We start from the raw sequence: 19,942 nt of genomic DNA, 5'->3' as shown, positions 1-19,942 counted from the left end.
CAATAAAATGATTCTAAAAGAATTCTAATTGTCCGATTATATTAATTTTTCACATGATGCCATATGAGACTATACTGCAGACAATATAAATCAATTTTAGATGGAGTTAATACTTTGAAGTGGAGGAAAATAAACTCATGCTATGAGAAAGTGTATTATGACCCACCATTAAATTCCTTGTGTTTAAATTAACATAGAAATGAAAACATATTAAAAATAAGACCCTGCCTTAATGTCTTGGACAGGCATACTGGTGCTCAACTTATGGATACCGATGTCCTTTGATAAATAATAAACTACTGATAAGGTAACGAAATCTTTGCAATTTTAAGTTCTAACCTAAATTGAGCTTTTGAACCACTAGTGTAACAACCAGTCGTGAGACATGCATTTCTTCCTCTGTCTCTCTCTCCTTTCCCATCTCCTGGGTCTATGGCCTCTTTCTCCTTGTGACTCATTTGAAGTTAACTAAACAAAAATCAACATATATGTTTGTCATTTTCTTTCCTCTTTATTCCCTAAATTAGAGGAATTATATACTTAAATTCCTAGTACTTCATTTTTTTCACTCAACAAATACAATTTTGATTGAAGCTTGATTGGGAGTCTAGTAATCTAGTTTAAACTACTTGACTGGGTTTGATTATGTTTAATAACATCAAGTTATCAGAGTTTTTAGAAAACTGAGTCAAGTCATAAACTTGATTTTCCAACCAGTCGTGAGATTCAATGAATTAGAATGTCATGCAGACTAGCATAAGTGATACATATTATAGAAAACAACACAAATATCAATTTCAACATGGAACATGGATGCTCTGCAATAAAAAAAGGCATGCAATGTGAACATAAGTGCATAACTCATAGGACAACCCAAATTTTCTACAACTGCTGCTAACGTAACACACCAAGATCAAAATAGCAATTTTAAAAAAATAAAAATAAAAAAGAAGAAGAAGAAGCCTTTGTAAATGTGACATTTCTATCTTTTGAAAAGCTTTTTTGTGTTTTTTTCATTAAATAAATTACATTTTGGCAAGTAAAATAATATTTTTTGACTTTTTTTTTAATGTAAAATTTCCATATAAAGATTTTTAAATATAACACCAAAGCAAACAAAGTTAAAAGTTATACTAGTATGTATCATACGTCTCTAATAGAGGTGTGAGTATGATGTCTCAAATTTGTTGTAGCCGGTCTAAGCTCAAACACAATTTGAGTTCAAAATTCTAGCATTTAAGACACGTGAAGACTGGGTCAAGGTGGCGTCGAATTAGGTTCAAGGTCAAGTATTTGACTTGAACCAACCGACTCAACTCTTCTTAACCCTACTATCTTATAAGATATTTTTACTAAATATAGAACAAATTTTTTAGAAAAAAATATAGAGCAATAATATGGAATTATAAATTTATTTTACTACTTAATGGTAAGGTCAAGGTCAAAATAGTTTTTGACTTGATTCGGACCAAACTCAGTAGAGTCAGAGTTATGTTAGGATTAGGGTTGCTGTCCTAGTCTCTCTCCTCAAAACTTGATGCAGTTTTATATTATGATGACCATGTATTTAAGAATGCAACAAGAACGAGTAGAATCGAGCTTTTTAACATTTAATCCTAACCTTAAACTTCAATCCTGACCCTAAATGCTCATAGCTAAGCCCATTCCATGTCTATTGGTTTTTTCTTCCTAAACCCAGTTGTGGAAGTAGAGTTGGGATCATCTCCCCGTCGTGAGAGCACAAAGTGCTCACTGACAGCTTCCCGACCACAAAATCAGTGGGGCCCACAGGTGAAAAACACTTTTTGGAAAAAATAAAATAAAACTTAAAATTTCACCTGTGGGCCACACTGTGTTTTTGTGGTTTGGGAAGTCGTTGGGGAGCACTTTGAGCTCCCCTAACGGAGAGATGATCCCGACTCGTGGGAGGAGTATAAGCATCATCAATAATACAAAAAAAAAGTGAAACTTTAATCTCGTTTAGTACCTCTCTCTCTCTCTCTCCGGCGCCACTCTAGAGAAACCCTAAGCACAGGTAACCTCTTGAGGCGGAGAGAACCTGGTTGTCCCCCGCCTCTGTCTCTCTGCCTCTTGTTCTTCTTCCTCCTTTCTCCTATCTCATTTTCATTTCTCTGAAAACTTTCTCCCTTACCAGGAGCCTTTGCCGTTCTACTTTTCTTTTCCCCTCTTTCTTGTCGATGCCATATTTGGAAGTAAATCCCTTGGATTTGAAAGTTCTAATGCCCCTGAGCCCATGTTGTAATCTTTGTAATGCTGCTGGTCACCACCATCGCAGCCACTGCCGCAACATCATCCGGCCGCAAATCTGGCAAAGGAAAAGTCACCGCTGCCGAAGCACTAGTCCATTCATTCTTCTCATGGAGTCAAGCAACGGAATTTCCCTGTATGTCCGTCTTCCAAATCAATCAAGTAGTTGTTCACAATGTATCTTCTCCCCCCTTGTGGCATGTCAGCCTTCGCCTTTGTGGTGTGTTTTTGCTTATTTGTCGCTTGTGATGAAGATGCGTATTTTGCATTTTTCGATTTTATTAGCGGCTGTTGTACTTATAGCTTTATTTCAAAGGTTTTCTTAAGATTGACCCATACTTTAGTCTGGACTGCGCTGTCTGTTGCATGTATGACAGTTTGGTCAAACCATGTTCAAACACATTTTTTGTTTGTTTCGGTATTCCTTTAAAGTTAATGAATGAAAATTTTCTCTTTACCATAAATAATAATAATAATAATAATAAAAAATACAGAGGAAAAGGATAAGCCACGTGGCAGACACCTCATTACCTAAAGCTAAAATGCCACGTGGCAGATATCCTCGTCACCTGAAACCCAATTGCGAATTATTTTAATCTCCCGCGTGAAACAATGCTCGCACTCACATATATTCGTTTCCCCTTAAAAGCATTGCCTCCTCGTCGTCTCTACCACGAAAAAGCTAAAACCAAAAAGACACAACATTTAAAAATAATTAACAATAATAATTAGGTCTAATCTTCTTAATAATTAAACTTAAAAACTTTTTTATCCAATTGGCTACTGCATCAAGACCCAAACCTTTATGGCTTTATCTCTTCTTCTCTCTCTCCATCTCTGAATTGTGATATGGGGTGCGAAGTTGAGATAACTTTTCTTGAACTCTCTGACTGTGATGGGATGTGTAGATCATGGTTGCCACGGGAATCATAAGAGACATAAACGGTGGAGAAGATATCTTCTTTAAAAGGAGAGAAGTGAGATTCTGAAACTGAAAGAGAATTTTAATTATTTAAGATTAATATGGAAAAGGAAGGGGAAATATTTTTTTACTTGGATGTGGATTTTATCATATAAGACATGATCTTTCCGTTTCAAGTTTTCAACCCTGTTTTGTTGTTGGGTATCACGGGAATCCATATTTTCCTTTTTGGGTCTTGATAAAGCTTTGATTTTTGGCTAGAATTCAAAAACTAATAGTCAATGATCGAAAGATAAAAGGTAAACAGTATAGAATTTTGCTAATTGGCTGGGTATTTGCTCTGATGAGCTGGATCCACTCTTATCGGAAATGTATTAATTTAAAAGGATAGCTCAAAAACAGCTACAACTTTTATATTTTCTTACTGTAATTTTTTTTTTCTTTCTTGCTTAAATAACACTGATGAGCGATTATGTTGTAAATGTGTTTTGGGTTATCAATTTCTCTATCATATCTCTGAAGTTGTCGACTGTTTCAGGGAAATTCAGGGGAATTACAAGAAGTGATTGGAAATTCTGATGATTAGTTGGTCGTCCAATCGAGATAGAAGAAGGAAGAACTTGATAACCCAGTTTGGTTTTCTACTACTAATTGATGCTTCAACAGATGAATATGGATAGTTTTATCTGAACGAATTTCCAGAAGCAAGTTTGACTGTGGTTTCAGTCATTAACATGGATAGGTCTATGTCGATAGCGAGTTCAGCATCTACTCGGAAGGTTGGAGATGGGGTTTCTGATCAGTTCCCTGCAGGTCTTCGTGTGTTGGTTGTTGATGATGATCCGACTTGTCTCAAGATTCTAGAAAAAATGCTTCGGAATTGCCTCTACCAAGGTATCTCCTCTCCGAACTGAATTCTTTGTCCTTCTTTCCCCCATTTCGTTTAAGAAATTGTTTATTTTCGTGTAGCTGTTTTTGGAAGCTTACTTTAGCAATCTTTTCTTTAGTTTAACAACAACTCATGTTTTTGGTTTATGTGCTATTCAATTTCCAGTTGGAATGGTTAATTGTGTAGGAATTTGGAAGGATAAAGAGTATTAGGATTCCGTTGTATAACTAATTATGAACTCAAATAAAAAATAAAAATAAAAACAAAAAAAACTGGAGATCGATATGTTTCGAAAACGCCCAATCTACTGCTCCTCTATCTGGGTTCGACATAATAAATGAAGATGTTCATTAATTGATTGAATGGGTTGGTTATTTACAGTTACCACATGTACACGGGCCGAAGTTGCATTATCTGTACTTCGAGAGAGTAAATCTGGGTTTGATGTTGTTCTGAGCGATGTCCACATGCCAGATATGAATGGATTCAAGCTCCTTGAGCACATTGGTCTGGAAATGGATTTGCCAGTTATCAGTAAGTCCTCATAGTAATCTTATCAACTTTACCTATTGGGCAAGTTTGATGTTTTCTTTCTTATGTTGTTATTGATCACTCTTAGTTGTAATTTGTATTTAATCTTTTTCCATTTTATGCAGTGATGTCGGCAGATGATGGAAAAGATGTTGTTATGAAGGGTGTCACTCATGGTGCATGTGATTACCTGATCAAACCAGTTCGTATTGAAGCCATCAAGAATTTATGGCAGCATGTGGTTCGGAAGAGGAGGAATGACTTTGAGCAATCAGGGAGTATGGAAGATGGTGACCGACCCCGAAAAACATCTGATGACACGGAATATGCATCCTCAGTAAATGAAGGGGGTTGGAAGAGCTCTAAGAAGAGGAAAGATGAAGAAGATGAAGAGGAGGATAGGGATGATACTTCCACATTGAAGAAGCCACGGGTGGTATGGTCAGTTGAGCTTCATCAGCAGTTTGTTGCCGCTGTGAACCAACTAGGAATTGACAGTATGAATTGCTTACCCATGTCTTCTCCTGGTTTTGATCCATTGTTTTCTCCTCCATTTTGTTTCCTTTGTGCCTATAACGTATTTGTAAAATTTTTTCTGCATAAAATAATTCATAATTTTTCTGTGAAAGGAAAAAGTAATATGCTTCACTGTGGAAAGGCAAGATTTTTCAATTGTATTTCTTTGAGAACAGCTTTTCAGTTGATGGAGGTAACTTATAATCTGCTTCTATGTTAAATTTTAAATAATGACACCTCAGTGGTAAATAATCAAAAGCAAAGAAACTGGTTCATTTTGTTGGTTCAAAAGACTTTAGACAGATTTGAGAGAGATGACCCTTCTGGACCACAATTTTTCCCTTGATCTCTTGTATTTGCTAACCGTGGGAAATTCTGCCATCCTGTGACTTCTGTTGTACTCTGTTAAGACACCAAAGATGAAGGCGTAGGGGTTAGGGGAGTCGTAGGAAGTCAAAACAACCACATTTGTTTGGGGGGGGGGGAGACAAGGACAAGTGGCAGCGTTCTATTGGGGAGCAACCACTCTCTTGTATTGGCCTATTTGGAATGTAGTTAGTTAGGGTTTGTTGGGGATTATTGGGGCTACATTAGTGGGTATAGGGAATAGGCAAAGGGGAGAGAAGAATCCTGTGAAGTGAAGGGACGGACTGTTCTCGTAGGAGAGGGGACGGCCATCGGTTGGAATAGTCGAATAGGCATGCAGGGGACTGGTGACCTTGTAATTCAATCTGATTGAGTCCTCTTGGTGGTCAAGCTGATTGATTCATTTCTCCTGTTGATTCCTTTTGGGTTGCAGTGTGTGTGTATAATAGATTTACAGGGGATACTGTAAGCTGGTTAGAGGGACTGCCAAGAGCTGATTCAAGGGTTGATCAAGGTTCATACCTAGGTTCCTGTCATACTCTTTCATGATGTTGCTACCTCTCTGTTAATATTTTTTTTTTACTGAAATTGGCATTTATGACTTGCAATGATGATTAAATGAAGGATTATTTGGGTAACATTATGATAATTAGGCCAACAAGAGATTCATTTCCTACTAACAATTAATATTCTTCTTGTTGATAAACATCTTTATTAGGAAAAGTATCTGCCAACTCATGATAGAGGATGACTTGCTTATTCCTGCAAGTGGGGCTAGCATTCTGAGTGTCTTTTCTTATAGTACTGTTCGACTAAACAGGCCTAGTTTGGGTTTTGTGACTCTGGCCACTTGTTAAATGTATGAAATGAATCCTTGTTTCTCTGCGACAAAGAAAATCTCTCTCTCTCTTGGGGAGGAGGGGGAGTTTTTCTCTTTCTGTAAACCAGCTCATAACTCTGCTGTCTTGGTCTTTGCTACCTTAGTTATCGCGGATGAGGATCAGTAGCCTCTCCATGTTAGAACATTTGACGGACCACAGGAAATATTAAAAAAATGTGAGGAAAAAGATATGAGAGGTTGTTCAGTTAGGTAAACCAAATTGACTTTAAGGGTTTCTGAAGTGATCGTTTGGTTGTCAATGAAAGTGTACCAAAGTAGTGAACCCTCAGCAGATTAGATCTCAATTGTAGTTTAGATATCCTTGCATCCTAACTAATTACACCCTTCAAGACCATTGAGAAAATATACTGACATGGAAATTTTGATTTGTGTTAGACCAAGTGTTAATAGTCTGGAATCATGCGGATTACTTGTGCTAGCCCACATCTTAGTTGCATGATCATTAGTAATTTAGATCTCTGCCTCAATGTCAATTTTGAGTTCTAATCAGGCACAGGAATTGTTGTGTTGGGAACAAAACTAGAATCTCACACTAGCATAATATTAAGGTCCTGCTAAGCTTTCTGTTTTTCTTTTCATCTAAAGAGAGTGCTATTCTTATAAGCACTCACAACTTAACACTACATAAATTCTAACAAATTCTATTGGTAAAAGAATTTCATCAATGATCTACTACGCACATATTCCAAAAGCAGCACAACTGATATTTTGTGGTTAATTTGAACCTTTTTGTATATTACATATTTGCCTGTATATAAATGTCACACTGTAGATTATTTAAAATAAACATAGCAGAAGGTCTCTGTCAGTCGGGCAATGAAAGGTTAAGTGCTTGGACATACAACTAAAATTTGAAGGGTAAAAGAATTCTGTTCAAATTCATTCAGTGATATTACGGAACATTCTATGGACTCCTAAAGTTCAGAAATTCAGAAACAAATCAAGGAAAAGTTATACAATCTGTTATAAAAACCAGAGGCGAAGGAAAAAGGTGTAGATTTATCACTTTCAGTAGTTTTGCTTAGTTCCAGAAAAGGTGTAGATTTGATTCCATGGGAATCTTTGGACTACTTAGATCAGTGTAACAACGGTGGAATTCCACAAAGTAGGGTGATGGGAAAAAGAAAAAAATAGGGGATTATACTCAAGTCCCTGTTATAAAACTTACTCTGAACATGAAATTTGATTTAAGTGAATTAATTGAAGTCCAAATGATTGAAACCTATTGCTATCAATTAGGGCCCTTCAAAGACCTTGAGTAAAAGTGAGAAAATGGATAGATGGCTCATCTGGAAGGCATAAAGCATGCCTCATTGCCAAATGTTGTGACCACGAGTCTTGATTGACTGTAAACACGGATGATGAGTCTTGTTGCAAAGCACACCACAGTTAAACTGATATCTTTGATCAAATCTATCAATGATAACCCAAAAAAAGCCATCATCTGTCACGGGGGTATTTGGTTTCTCAAAATTGTCACCAATTTTATTACAGTAACATGTATTCTTTTTCTAATTTAGATCGAATCTTTGTAAGAATAACATTTTAGAACTTCAGCATGGTAGTGTTGTTGCCCATTTTCTAGGGAAGTGCAAGATATAAGGGGCTGTCCAGGGTTTCTGGCTTCATTTTATTTGTAATTGCAGAGGCTGCTATGAAATTGACAAAGATTTATTTGGTTACACTTTCTATTGGTTTCTAGTTTTAACTTTTCTTAGATCATTTCTTGGTTGAAATTTTTGTGTGGTCCAGAGGCTGTTCCCAAAAAAATTCTGGAGCTGATGAATGTCCCTGGACTCAGTAGAGAAAATGTTGCCAGCCATCTTCAGGTATGCCCGTGGTTCTATATGATAGACCTTTTCTTTTTCTTTTTCTTTTTCTTTTTTGTATGTGTGTATGGAGAGGGGGGGGGGGGGGAGCAACAGCCAGGAGGTTTGAACTCGGGACCTCCTGATGACTGTGGGCCTAGCGCACCACAGCATTGCCAACTACATTTGGCAGCTATTGTTATTTGATAGAGTTGTTATCCATGGATGATACCATATTGCAACTCATTTATGCTGTGTTATCCTAGTTTAGTGTTTTTCTCTGATGAAGACGTGTTTGTAATCTTATGGTACAGAAATATCGTTTGTATCTTAGAAGGTTAAGTGGAGTAAACACGCCTTTCATCAGTACACAAGAAGCAAATTTCAGGTCAATGTCTTCACTTGATGGGTTTGATCTCCAAGCTTTTGCCGTCTCAGGTCAACTTCCACATCAGAGTCTTGCAGCACTACAGGCAGGATTTACAAGGACAACTACCACCACTGGCATAAGCATGCCTACTGTCGATAAGCGAAACATATTTAATTCTGAAATATCAAAGTTAAGATTTGGATCTGGGCAGCAACCATGCAACAATAGTAAGCAAGTGAACTTAATTCCAGGACTCCCAGCCAGCATGGAACCAAAACAGATACCTCATCTGGCCCAGTCAGTCCAATCATTTGGTGGTGTTGGTCTGCAAATAAGTGAAGGAATGTCAACTTTTCTTAATATGCCGACGTCTCTCAAAGCGTCATTTTCAAACTGTGTACCTTCTATACATGGCAACCATGGTAGTCCAATAATGATGCAGCTGGCTCAAACCCAGTCTAGGACACCACCATTGAATGAGATGGGGGGTGGTCATACTTCTCAAATCTCATCAACCACTGGGCAACAAATATTCTCAAATGATATTTCAGATCAGGTTTCAAGGACACCAAAGTTGAATGAGATGGCTGGTAGTCATTATTCACGAATCCCATCAACCACTGGGCAACCAATATTCTCAAATGATATTTCAGACCAGGTCTTGGAAAGAAGAAAGAACATTATAAATGGTAAAAGTGCAGAAAGCAATCCTGTTTCCCAAGCCTCTTCGTTGGTTGATTTTTCAATGAATCACATGATAGAACTACCTGGAAATGGTATTCCTCTTTCAAGTGGTACTGAGGTATCTAGTCTCACATCTACAGGAATATTTCAAGAAGGGGAAAATGTAGGGTTGAAAGGTTCAAGAGGCTTTGCTCCTAGTTATGACATATTTAATGAACTACGTCAGATCAAAACCCAAGACTGGGAGTTGCAGAATTTGGGTCTCAATTTTGAAGCAGCTCAACATTTTAACTCCGTCATGCAGAGCAACACAAGTCATGCACAGTCAGTTCTTGCCAGCCAAGGGTTTGCTTCTGGCCAGAAAAATGGACAGAGCATGAATATGCACGTTGTTGGCAATGCAGTGAACTCTGCTGAAGAAAGAAGTGGACTTGGTAATGCACAAAACATTGGTCAAAGGCCTAATAATTTTATGATGGAAGATTCATTTAGAGTGAAGTCTGAAGGAATACGTGATTTGAGCTGTGAGGCTTTACTTATTCCTGATCACCTTGGTCAGGATGACCTCATGAGTGCACTTCTTAAACAGGTCTGTTTCTGTATGTACTACCTAATTGCAGGGTGTTTTATTTATTTATTTTTTTATTTATATATATTTTGTTTATGAATATATATTTGGGGGGTGTTTTGGGGTGGGGTGGATGCTGAATTACTTATTGCAGTTTATTTTGCAAACACTCACTTTTTTATTTGGAGGATACTCTGATATGTAGCCTCATATCTCTTTTTTTTTTTTTTTCACAGCATCAAGGAGAAAGTGACCATAATTTCGATGGATATACCATGGACAACATTCCAGTGTAGAAGATGGTTCAATTCCATGGTTGTGGTGCTAATGTGCATAGTTTCTTCTACGGATGTATTCCCTTGTCTCATTCTCTGTCCAAGAAAAGAGGATTGAAGTGTTATCATTCCATGGACCAGGGTTGCTCTGTTTCTTTTTATATGGTTATGCCATGAATTCAAAGAATCAAGTTATGTCATGCAACAATGTGGTGGAGCCTGAAATTTACCTGGTATGAATCCAATATCCTTAATTTGGGACAGTGTCTGTAAGAAACAGCTGCATGATATGGAAAGGTAGTGTACATGCAACTTTTGACTGTTTTTAGTGTCTCAAGCTAACCAGGAATTTCTAGTTTTAGAGAGAAAGTTATAAGGTTTAGTTTGGGTTTCCATGGTTGCTAGTTTAGAGATTTAAGGATGCCAAGAAAAGATGAGACTATTCTGTAACTCAAACAAGAAACCAGGTTTGTTCTTTAGGAATTGAGTTTGATGTACAGATTCAAATTGATTGCTGAAGACATTAAAATTGATTTTTGAGTAGGTCATTTTCTTGTATTTACTGTACTTGGGAGACTTGGATTTTATTATTATTATTATTTCTCAACTTCTCTGCCATTGTGGATGACTTTTACTCATCTAATAATATGCTACTTTAGACTATTTTTGTTGCTTTAGTTATCCTAGTTGTGCTACAGTTCCAGCAATTGTTTTTCTTTCAGTGAGAAGGAAAAGCTGATCTCTGAATGATCATTAATCACACATTAAGGTATTTGGTCTACTGCTGCTTTCCAAAAAAAAAAAAAAAATTCAGGTTGTAGCTGTTGTGTGCTGCTCTGCCGAATTTGATTGTTGTGTGCTGCTCTGCTGAATTTGATTGTTGTGTGCTGCTCTGCCGAATTTGATTTACACTGGGAAACCTGTCTACTATGGCTGTCCAGGCATTGCATAGGCTAGGAACCTTGGTTGCTTTGAATCCAGCCCCCTCCAGCACCTTGGATCATCTCGGAAAGTCCTCACACTGGGAAGACTTGAATTTGGATCATAGAACATACATTAGTCAATAGGTGATCTAGACTGATAATTTTGGTATGGGGTCACATCCAGCAATGGGTGGAGCCTTGCAAAATGATGCTCTGAAAAGGAGATCAGCTCAGCCACCGGCACCTCTCTCTGGGTGGTAAAGTAGATACTGATAATAATCTTCAGACAGCAACCGAATAGATGGATTATATCATTGTAATTATACAAATTCAGGTCAACAGTATGAAAGTCATAATAAAGTAAAATAGTGTTTTTCAATATTTCATTTAGTCAATCAGAATGTAAGTAATTTGAAAATCTAGCCATTTATGCTTGTTAGAAATGTATCAGTAACATGGAGGATGATTCAACCCTACCAAGTATCTTGGCTTCCTATGTATCTTTATAGAGAAGAAAGACTACTTGTAAGCTCCTTATTACTTAGATTCCAATTGACTTCATGTATGCTTCTTATATTCCTATAAAGACTACTTGTAAGGCTACTTCTAAGTTTTTGTAGGTCTACAAGTAGTTAGAAGACTACTTGTAAGCTTCTTATTTTCCTTACATACATGGTTTATCCAAATTAACCATGCTTGTTGCATCTCTCTCTCTCTCTCTCTCTCTCTCTCTCTCTCTCTCTCTCTTATATCTTGGTGCTATCAATTAGTTGAAAAGTCGGAAGAGGAATTGGATAAATCGTGCTCTGTTTACAAACTAAAGTAACAGAAGAGAAAAATGAGATAACAAAAGAAATTCAACATGGTTTGGTTGAGGATGGTTACATCCCTTGATTGTAAGGGGTAGTACTATTAAGATCCTTTCAACTATGTCGATTACTTCTTTCTTATAATGTTCATGCACACCAGTTCTATACTCATCATTCCCCATATTATTGCTCACACATAAAGCTTCACCTTCTATACATAATACTGCTTTGCATTCACCTTCTGAATTGTAAATATTATTTTGATTCTCCCTTTCCCTAATCCTTGCCCTCAAGCATTGCACACTTGGTGTACTCTTGGCAAAGCCATCACCTGGCTGATGGTTAGGAGGAATTTTTAGAACATCCAATTCGCCTGAGCCTGCTTTCTCATGGAGTAACAATAGTCAAGAGCTATGTGTTATCTCCTTCTTCCATGAGAAAACTGGAATGTGTATCGTATAAACTGCACTTCTGTAATCATGGTGCAAGTGAGGATGTTGCATTTTATTCAATGAAGTTTCTGTGTTCCTCTCGTGGTCTTGCTCTGGTCAGAGTTTGTTCTAAGTTTCTCTTGAGCCAACTTTAGGAAATTTTCTTCCAAAGGCTGTCATGGCTTGCCCAACAGCGACCGGAGAGTGTTTTTTGTCAGAGTTTGTTAGAAACCAGGCTGACTTCGATTACTCTGCACAATGGTGGATGTTATATCCTGCTCCTAGGAACAATAATCTTGTCTGTTAAGAACATGACCATCACAGAAAACGAACATGGAGGAATCGGATATGAGATCAATTGTAACAGGTATGATTTTAGATCATGTCCTTGGCTGCAAATCTGATTTCAGCGTTTCAACAGCTTGATTTGGTAATACTTGGCCAAAAAGACCCATACTTCGCCAACTAAGTTCATCTCTGAGATAGAGAAGCTAATGCCCATGTTTTCTGCACCTTGTGGGTGTACAATTGCATCCATGTCAGCCCTGCAATGAAGCAGAACAAAAACCAATACAAATAATATGTGGAGTCAACAGCACAGTGGAGCATGAGATCTTTCATGGAAAGATGCAAACACCTATATCATTGAGTTCTTTTATCAAACACATTACAACAAGTCTTTGAAATTTGATATAAGGCATTCTCAGCATAGCAATTTGAACCTCCAGGGGTATAATAAAGCAAATCCTTGTATTATCAAGCCACAGAATGGACTGATTCTTGTTGTTCAGAGTGGATCATATTTGTCTAACTGCCACAGTAGCTTAACAATTCTCCTCATCTGACAAGACCCACAGGAAAGATTTCTGAAACCATGTAAGATGGTGATGATAGATATAGGCATCAGGCCTCGCTTTCAAGGAGTGGTTACCTTTAATGTTTAAAGTTCTTAGATAGGTTTGTTCCAGATTGGGGCTGATAGCCCTTTGTGGAAGGTAACTAATTAAGAGAATGGGTGAACTGTGGAGAGTAGAGGAAAAGACTACACAAACAAACAACCATAAGCATAATGGACCAAAAAGAGCTAGTGCTTGGAGTTCAGTGGTGATAGAATAAGGGAAAGAAAAGGAATAGTCTAGGTGGTCGGCCATGTTTGGGTCATTCAATGGTGGATGGTCCCCCTCACCTTTCAGAACTGAGATACCATTGAACAAGTCTGAGCTGTTGTGTTGTTTCCTAGCTGTAAAGAAAGGATTTGATCCTACAGCTTCTCTTTTGGGACTGGTTTCATGTCCTTCACCGTGTTTCCTACCCCTTCAATCCATCAAAGCTTCCAAAGGTCAACTGCAAAAACTTCCCAAAAATGTAATAATTATAGAGAAGTTTATCTTTACGGCCTTTCTCGACACTGTTGGAATCTACACTAACACTCTCTTTTAAAAACCATGATTAGCATGACACTAAAGGTTTCAATATACCTAATTTAATTTTCTTTTCCAGAAACACACACCACAGTTCACCAATTATGTTAGACATCCGTTATTGAAAAGGCTCAAATACAAAACCTCCTAGTGAGCATGGGCATGAAACACACCTATGCTTACGAAATTGAGATTGAAATCTGTGGCTGAAGCGTATATCTATCTTCCAATATACCTAACTTGGTTTTCTTTTCCAGAAAAAAGATAATAATAGTTGTATAGCCTTGGACCAGCTATAATTGTCTAGATTTGAATGAATCCAGAAAAGGAACTTGGGTATCAAGAGAAACTGCAACTCTGATCGAGTATCCCCACTGAGACTTTCATCTTCTGCCTTGGGGTTTGATGATTCTAATCTGCTAAAATCATGTTCATCAACTTAAAATGCAGAACGAACTGTGCTAATTCCCATTGACACTTCTAGTTTTGTTGTAGACTTTTTACGAGCACTCGTAAGACTCTAATCACAAACATATAAGACTAAACATACAGTAGATACTTAATTACGTAGTGACCATATGAAAATTAAATACAGGTCATCATGTACGGAGCAAGATTTCTGTGTGTTAGATTTGTTTTGAGGGAAAAGGTTATGATATTCTTTTGAATGGACAAATGTATAGGCTACATTGTACAGCAGGTCTTGCTTGGGTGCTATGCAATAAATGTGCAACACAGTACAACTCATGATAGAGATCGAAACGAAATCTCGACCACTCGTTTTGCAAATAAATTTTACAAAAAAAAGTTCAGTTATGCGAAACCAGGCAAAATTAGTAGTCGAAATTTCTTCCCAACCAAAAGATGCACTGTATTGTGCGACATTGAACAATATGCTTGTGCAGCAGGTAACGTGCAAGAGAGTACAATTTATGAGTGGCCATGGTCCAATGAAGCTTGATTGATGTGTCCAAAGCCCCATTCCCTATTTTCAACGACTTAGATGTTGAGTCAACTTGAAATTTTATTTTCTCCTTTATTGCTTCCTAAGCTAAAGCCATATGGAAAGTTAACCCAGCAATGAAATTGCCATTTAGCCCGGAATTGATTAAAAAGATACCATACTTATTCCTTTTTTCTTTTTGTTTTTGGGTGGAAATATCATCCAGAAGAGCATAGAAGAAAGAATGAACTAAACAGATGAGTCGGCAACAATCATAGGACCACAAATCATTGATCGAGTCCTCTAATCTCCTTATTCCTCTTCTCCACCAATAATTCTCTTTCTTCTTCTCCTCATCTTCTGCTCCTACAAGACTCTTCCCTCCGCATCATCATTACTCCTCTCACCTTCTATCGTCAATGAGTGAGAAAGTGAATAATTGTGAAGAAAACAAAGACTGATTTGAAACATAAAATATCAATTTGAAGTCGCTTTCTCTATTCCTCTTTTTCTCTCTCTCTCCCCCTACCATTTGATCTGCAAAACTCAAAAGCCCAGCTTTCGTAACCACTAAATGGGGAGTGAGGTGTTGCTTTGCTCCAGAAAAAGACAAAGCAAACACACACAGAGAAAGGTGAAAACAGACACGACAGACCAAGGCCAAGGGCAGAGCAGCATTCACTTGGAGACAGGTGTAGCCACCACGCTGCCACGCAGCACCTCCAGTGCTGTTGAGAAGGTTTAAAAAATCTCAATATTTAAAAGGGCACTGATGCCAAGCTGGCGTTCTCGGTCCGCGCAGAAAAATAATATCTTTGTTTAATGTTTGACAGGTCAGACTATTTCATACTGACTGGAGAGATTGACTGATGCCACGCTGGCATTTTCTGACCAGTTCAGACCAATTTCGCAGTAAATTATTAATTTGGTAATAAAGGTCAAGCCTGTTATTAAATCAATTAATTAACAGTTGTCAAGTCCAATGCTCGTGAGTTTCAAGAGTCTTCTCGTCTCACATACACATACACTCCTCTTGGCTGTCGCCTGGCTCGATTCTCATGATGATCTCATCCACTATCCAAAATTCCGAAAACAACACCAAACACAAAAAATAATCTAAAACTTTATTTATAGGAAAAAACAGCTATTTGTTTTTTTAAATCTTAGTTATTGATTTATTTATATATCAATCATCAAGGAGCAAGCGAAACGAACTGAATTTGAATATCCTGTACTCCTTTTCTTGTTATTTTCACAGGCACGAATAATAGAATAAAATACAAATATCGCCCAAACCAAGTTTTTAACAAATTCAAAAAAGAAAAAAAAGGAGATTTTAAGAAAAATGCGTAGGTCGTAAGGGGCGAAAACGGAGGGGGCGTGAAGGGTAAAAAATGAAAAACAAATGAAAAAGAGAACCAGAAAAAAATAAAGAGGAAAAAAACATCCCTGTAGGAATTTACCGGCGACGGGCAAGCACCTCCAGCGACGAAAAAGGCCACGGACGGCCGTAGAGGTCGTATGGGGCCCACAGAGCATCCAAAGGACAAGGTAGGTTCGAGTCGAGCCTGAGCCAAGGCTTGCCGCTTCCGCTCCAGTGCAAGAGACTAACCGGACCGGGATGGAGATCACGACAACTACCCTTGACGTTATCTCCACCAAGGCCGTGTTGGTTCCACCTGTGGTCAATAGGTGCCACGTGTCCGGCAAATACCAACAGGAACGGCGGCAATGATCCAAGCTCGTAAATCCGGCCGTTCTTCTGAATCTCCATCCACCTTTCTATCCTCTTCGTGAACTCAAATTTTCTCCACTTCACCAGATCCATCACCATGACTCCAGTGTTGAAGTAGCACGGTTTCCTCCCTGCAAACGCGCTCGATAATCGCCTATCAGACCAGAAATTCTCCGTGAAATACTTGGTGAAGTTCGCATGGCAGTATTCCGGTGCTCCTACGGTTCTCGAACCAAGGTCCGTCTCCCATAGCTTCGCAACATCATCAACCACCACAAGATCGGAATCCAAGTAAATCACTCGCCGAACGCACGGTTCCAGGATATCAGCTAGGTAATTTCTCGCGTAATTCAGCGGTTGTTCCAGTGCTTGCCGCACGGAAGTCGAGATCAGGTTCTTCACAATCTCCGGATCAAAATAATACACCTTGAACTTCAGCTGCGGAAAAGTAGACCGCACTAGGGTTTCAAGGCTGGTCTCCGAGACTAGGAAATGAAAGAAGATATTTTCTGGACATATAGAATGCTGCAAAACGGAATGAACAGCGGCGATGGAGCCGCGGAGGTACTCAACGTCGAGTGTGATGGCGATGTGGACAAGAGAGGGGTCGCATACGGTCATTTTGCCGGAGAATCTGGTGTCGGCAGAACTACATTCCTCCGCATTGCGAAATGTCGAGGCTTTTCTGAAAGAGAAACGATTCAAGGAATTAACAGACGGCGTATGGCCATGGAACCGTAGGTATTCATCGAAATGAGAGGATCTGATAGCTTCTGCGGGAGGGAAAGATTGCAGAGAAGGAGATAAGACGATCATAACCATTGCCGCGGAGAAGAAACCGGAAAGCCTCATGATCCAGAGCATCTTAACTCGGTAATCTTCTCCGCCCCTTCTCTTCTTCTTCCTCTTCGATTTGAAATCAAAGGGATCCGCGAATCTAGAAGACAGGTAGACCACGAGAGACGCAAGGGGTGCCTTTAGGTCCGCCAGACTTAGAAGAATTTGTTAGAGAGAGAGAGAGAGAGGGAGAGAGAGAGAGGATAGCGATGAGAATCAATGCGTTCTTCTCTCAAAAATCATTCACCTTGCAGACGAAGCAAACATGTAAAAGCGAGACGAAAACCAAAGGCCTAAAGGCAAGAGAATCCGTGGAGGAGGGAAGAGGAGGGAGGAGCAGAGTGCAGGAGACGAGAGGTAGGACCCCTTGCTAGAGTGCGCCAACGTGCGTTGCAGTCCTGTGTTCCTTTTTTCTTCTTCTGCTGCGTTCCCCCTCTCTCTCCCTCTCTCTCTCTCTCTCTCTCTCGCTCTCGTCTCAGGGAAGGAGGAAGCTGAACCAGAGCAGAAGCAAGAATCCTTCCTTTTCCAGCTTTTCTTTTGTTTTTTTCCCTACCGTAGAACAACACTTGGTAGAGATAATAAGCATAAAATGGTTCCATAATATAATACCTAATCATAATTAATGCGATAAAATAATCATAATATAAAGGTGATTACTAAAGAAAAGGAAAGAGTAAGAAAACTTCCTCTATTTGTTTTGGTGGGTCGAGGAGGGGATTAAGAAACTTTTAATTGCAAAAAAGGGTAACTAGCTATTAAAAGGGGTAACCAGAACTTTAAGGCGAAAACAGAACAAGACAGAGCCAGAGCATCGCAGAAGGATATGCCAGCTGTCTGTCCTTGTCTATTCTGGCAAATGGCAATTAAGTCCGAGACCTCAACGTGACCGAACCTTGAGAAGCGAGAGGGTCAGTATAGTAATTGGATACCATACACGGAAGATTTCGATTTTCGATGAGTAAATATTTTATTTTAATTCGATGCCAAAATTAGAGAGGAAATCCAGGAAATTAGATTAGGAGATATTAAGATTAGAACGGGTTCGTTGGAGATAAAACAGTGGATTAACCGTTACCGTTACGTTTTAATGGAAGTTAAGAGTCCTTTTTGTCTGCTTTCTCAATAAATCAAACGGTCCAAAAGAGATCGCCGGCGCATTGAGAATTGAGATATATCATATATATATCTGTTGCGAGTAAATTCGCGGTCTTCGGTGTTTGCAATAAATGAAAATGTCTGGTCATTGTGGGTTGCTAACACGGGCATCCGGTGGAGTGTCCGGTGGGCCCCTGCGGATGCCTAGTTTGGTCTTTAAAACTGCAACCAGGTACACCGAAACACCTGCCGCTGCCAGAATCTGCCTCAACCACTCTCCTCATAAATGATAATGCTCTGTTTTACTCTGGGTGGTAGAGGTCGGCTGACCATTATCTGGGGACCAATTTGTCATTTATAGTCAGATACCTGCTGGCTAAAGGGGGTAATTGTAATTTTAATCTTTGACGGTGCTAAATTGCTTGCTATTCACCTACTACTACCACGCAAATCTTCTCTCTCTCACAGAGTGGTGCAGTGGAGAGAAAGGACCCAATTGAGATGGATTCCATCTGTGCGGTTCACATCGATTCTGCAGCGAGGGACTGAAACGGTGAATGTTTAGAATTTGGAAAATTGCGATTTTTTATTGTGTTGAAACTTAAAATAGAAATAGGAGGGGAGGAATCAGGAAGCAGAGAAGGAGTTCAAATGGCATATTTAACACGAGAACTCTAAAACAGGAGGAGATGATGATGATGGTAGAGGAGGTGTTGTAGCGTGTACGTTCAACTGGTTGGGTGGGGACCACATTGCGGTAAAGTAGTGATGGGGGAGAAGATGACAAGTCAGCGGGTCCTGATGTATGGTGATCAAAGCACATGACCCCATTAAATTGAATGTGATGGCTAAAGCGGCATCATCTTGACATGATGACCATACCTCGATTGACGGCTTACGTATTCTGATTTATCTCTACGTATAAATAAATAAATTACTGACTGTGCGAACCTAGGGAAAAAGCTTGGGTCACTGGCTGGCTTTTCACCGTCTCTGCAACTCTGAAATCGCAGGTCTGTCATCAAGCGTCAGCGAATTTACTTTTAACTTTTTCTTTTTTTTTTTAAAGAAAATTTACTTTTAACCGATCGGCTCTTGCTCTGAAGACGTTCCGGAATCGGGAATTGGATCGGTTCGGCATAGGCTGATACCGGTTTGAATCGCCTGAATCAGATTATAGGATGGATGGGTCATGAGTGGCTCTGTTTTTGATAAAAAAATGTTATCGATTTGTATTGTTACATCAGGAATTAGGATTGCCCAATGTGTCAATGTCGATAGAAACCATGAAATTCCATCGATCGTGAACGACATGACCATGGTAGGCTTGCCCTCAGCATCAAGGCCGTTTGCGAGTTAAACCACATTGAATTGATGGGAACCGGGAGAGTTGCAATTTTATTTTCATATTCAGGTGAAGCTTTATGTTTATGATCTAGACTTCAATAACTTGTTCACCCCTTGATTCTTGGGTGTCCTGTCCACTTTTTGATAAGGGATGATGAGAATCATGAGATGGAAGGTTCAGGAGTTTATAATTGTTTTTTTAATACATTAGGCACTTACAGTTCCTGTGTTAACATCAACTAATGGCCCACCATTAAAAAAGAGGTTCGAAGGAACTTGCCATGAAATAAGACTTTCTTGGCT

At 38.9% G+C, this 19,942-nt stretch overlaps 1 protein-coding gene and 1 pseudogene across 2 annotated transcripts; one reads left to right on the top strand and one right to left on the bottom strand.

Moving 5' to 3' along the window:
* The first annotated feature begins 3,179 nt into the window (after positions 1 to 3,179).
* On the top strand, positions 3,180 to 11,668 carry LOC149010661 (two-component response regulator ARR2-like). 2 transcript variants are annotated; one of them, XM_089160374.1, is made up of 7 exons: positions 3,180 to 3,489; positions 3,729 to 4,084; positions 4,461 to 4,613; positions 4,736 to 5,107; positions 8,146 to 8,222; positions 8,516 to 9,844; positions 10,060 to 11,668. In XM_089160374.1, the coding sequence occupies exons 2-7, from the start codon at positions 3,925 to 3,927 to the stop codon at positions 10,117 to 10,119; spliced, it is 2,151 nt and encodes a 716-aa protein (XP_089016500.1). In that variant the 5' UTR covers positions 3,180 to 3,489; positions 3,729 to 3,924; the 3' UTR covers positions 10,120 to 11,668. The 2 variants fall into 2 exon arrangements, with proteins under 2 accessions (XP_089016500.1, XP_089016499.1); XM_089160373.1 differs by lacking the exon at positions 3,180 to 3,489 and having other exon boundaries at positions 3,538 to 4,084.
* A 3,692-nt stretch (positions 11,669 to 15,360) lies between these two features.
* Positions 15,361 to 17,776, bottom strand: LOC149010660 (putative galacturonosyltransferase-like 7 pseudogene; annotated as a pseudogene).
* Between the last annotated feature and the right edge of the window lie 2,166 nt (positions 17,777 to 19,942).

Source organism: Hakea prostrata, chromosome 7 (assembly GCF_041222555.1).
Source record: "Hakea prostrata isolate BN-2017 chromosome 7, UWA_Hpros_2, whole genome shotgun sequence".
Classification (NCBI taxonomy): domain Eukaryota; kingdom Viridiplantae; phylum Streptophyta; class Magnoliopsida; order Proteales; family Proteaceae; genus Hakea; species Hakea prostrata.
Note: the sequence above shows the minus strand (reverse complement) of the source record. Positions and strands in the feature narration are given on the sequence as shown.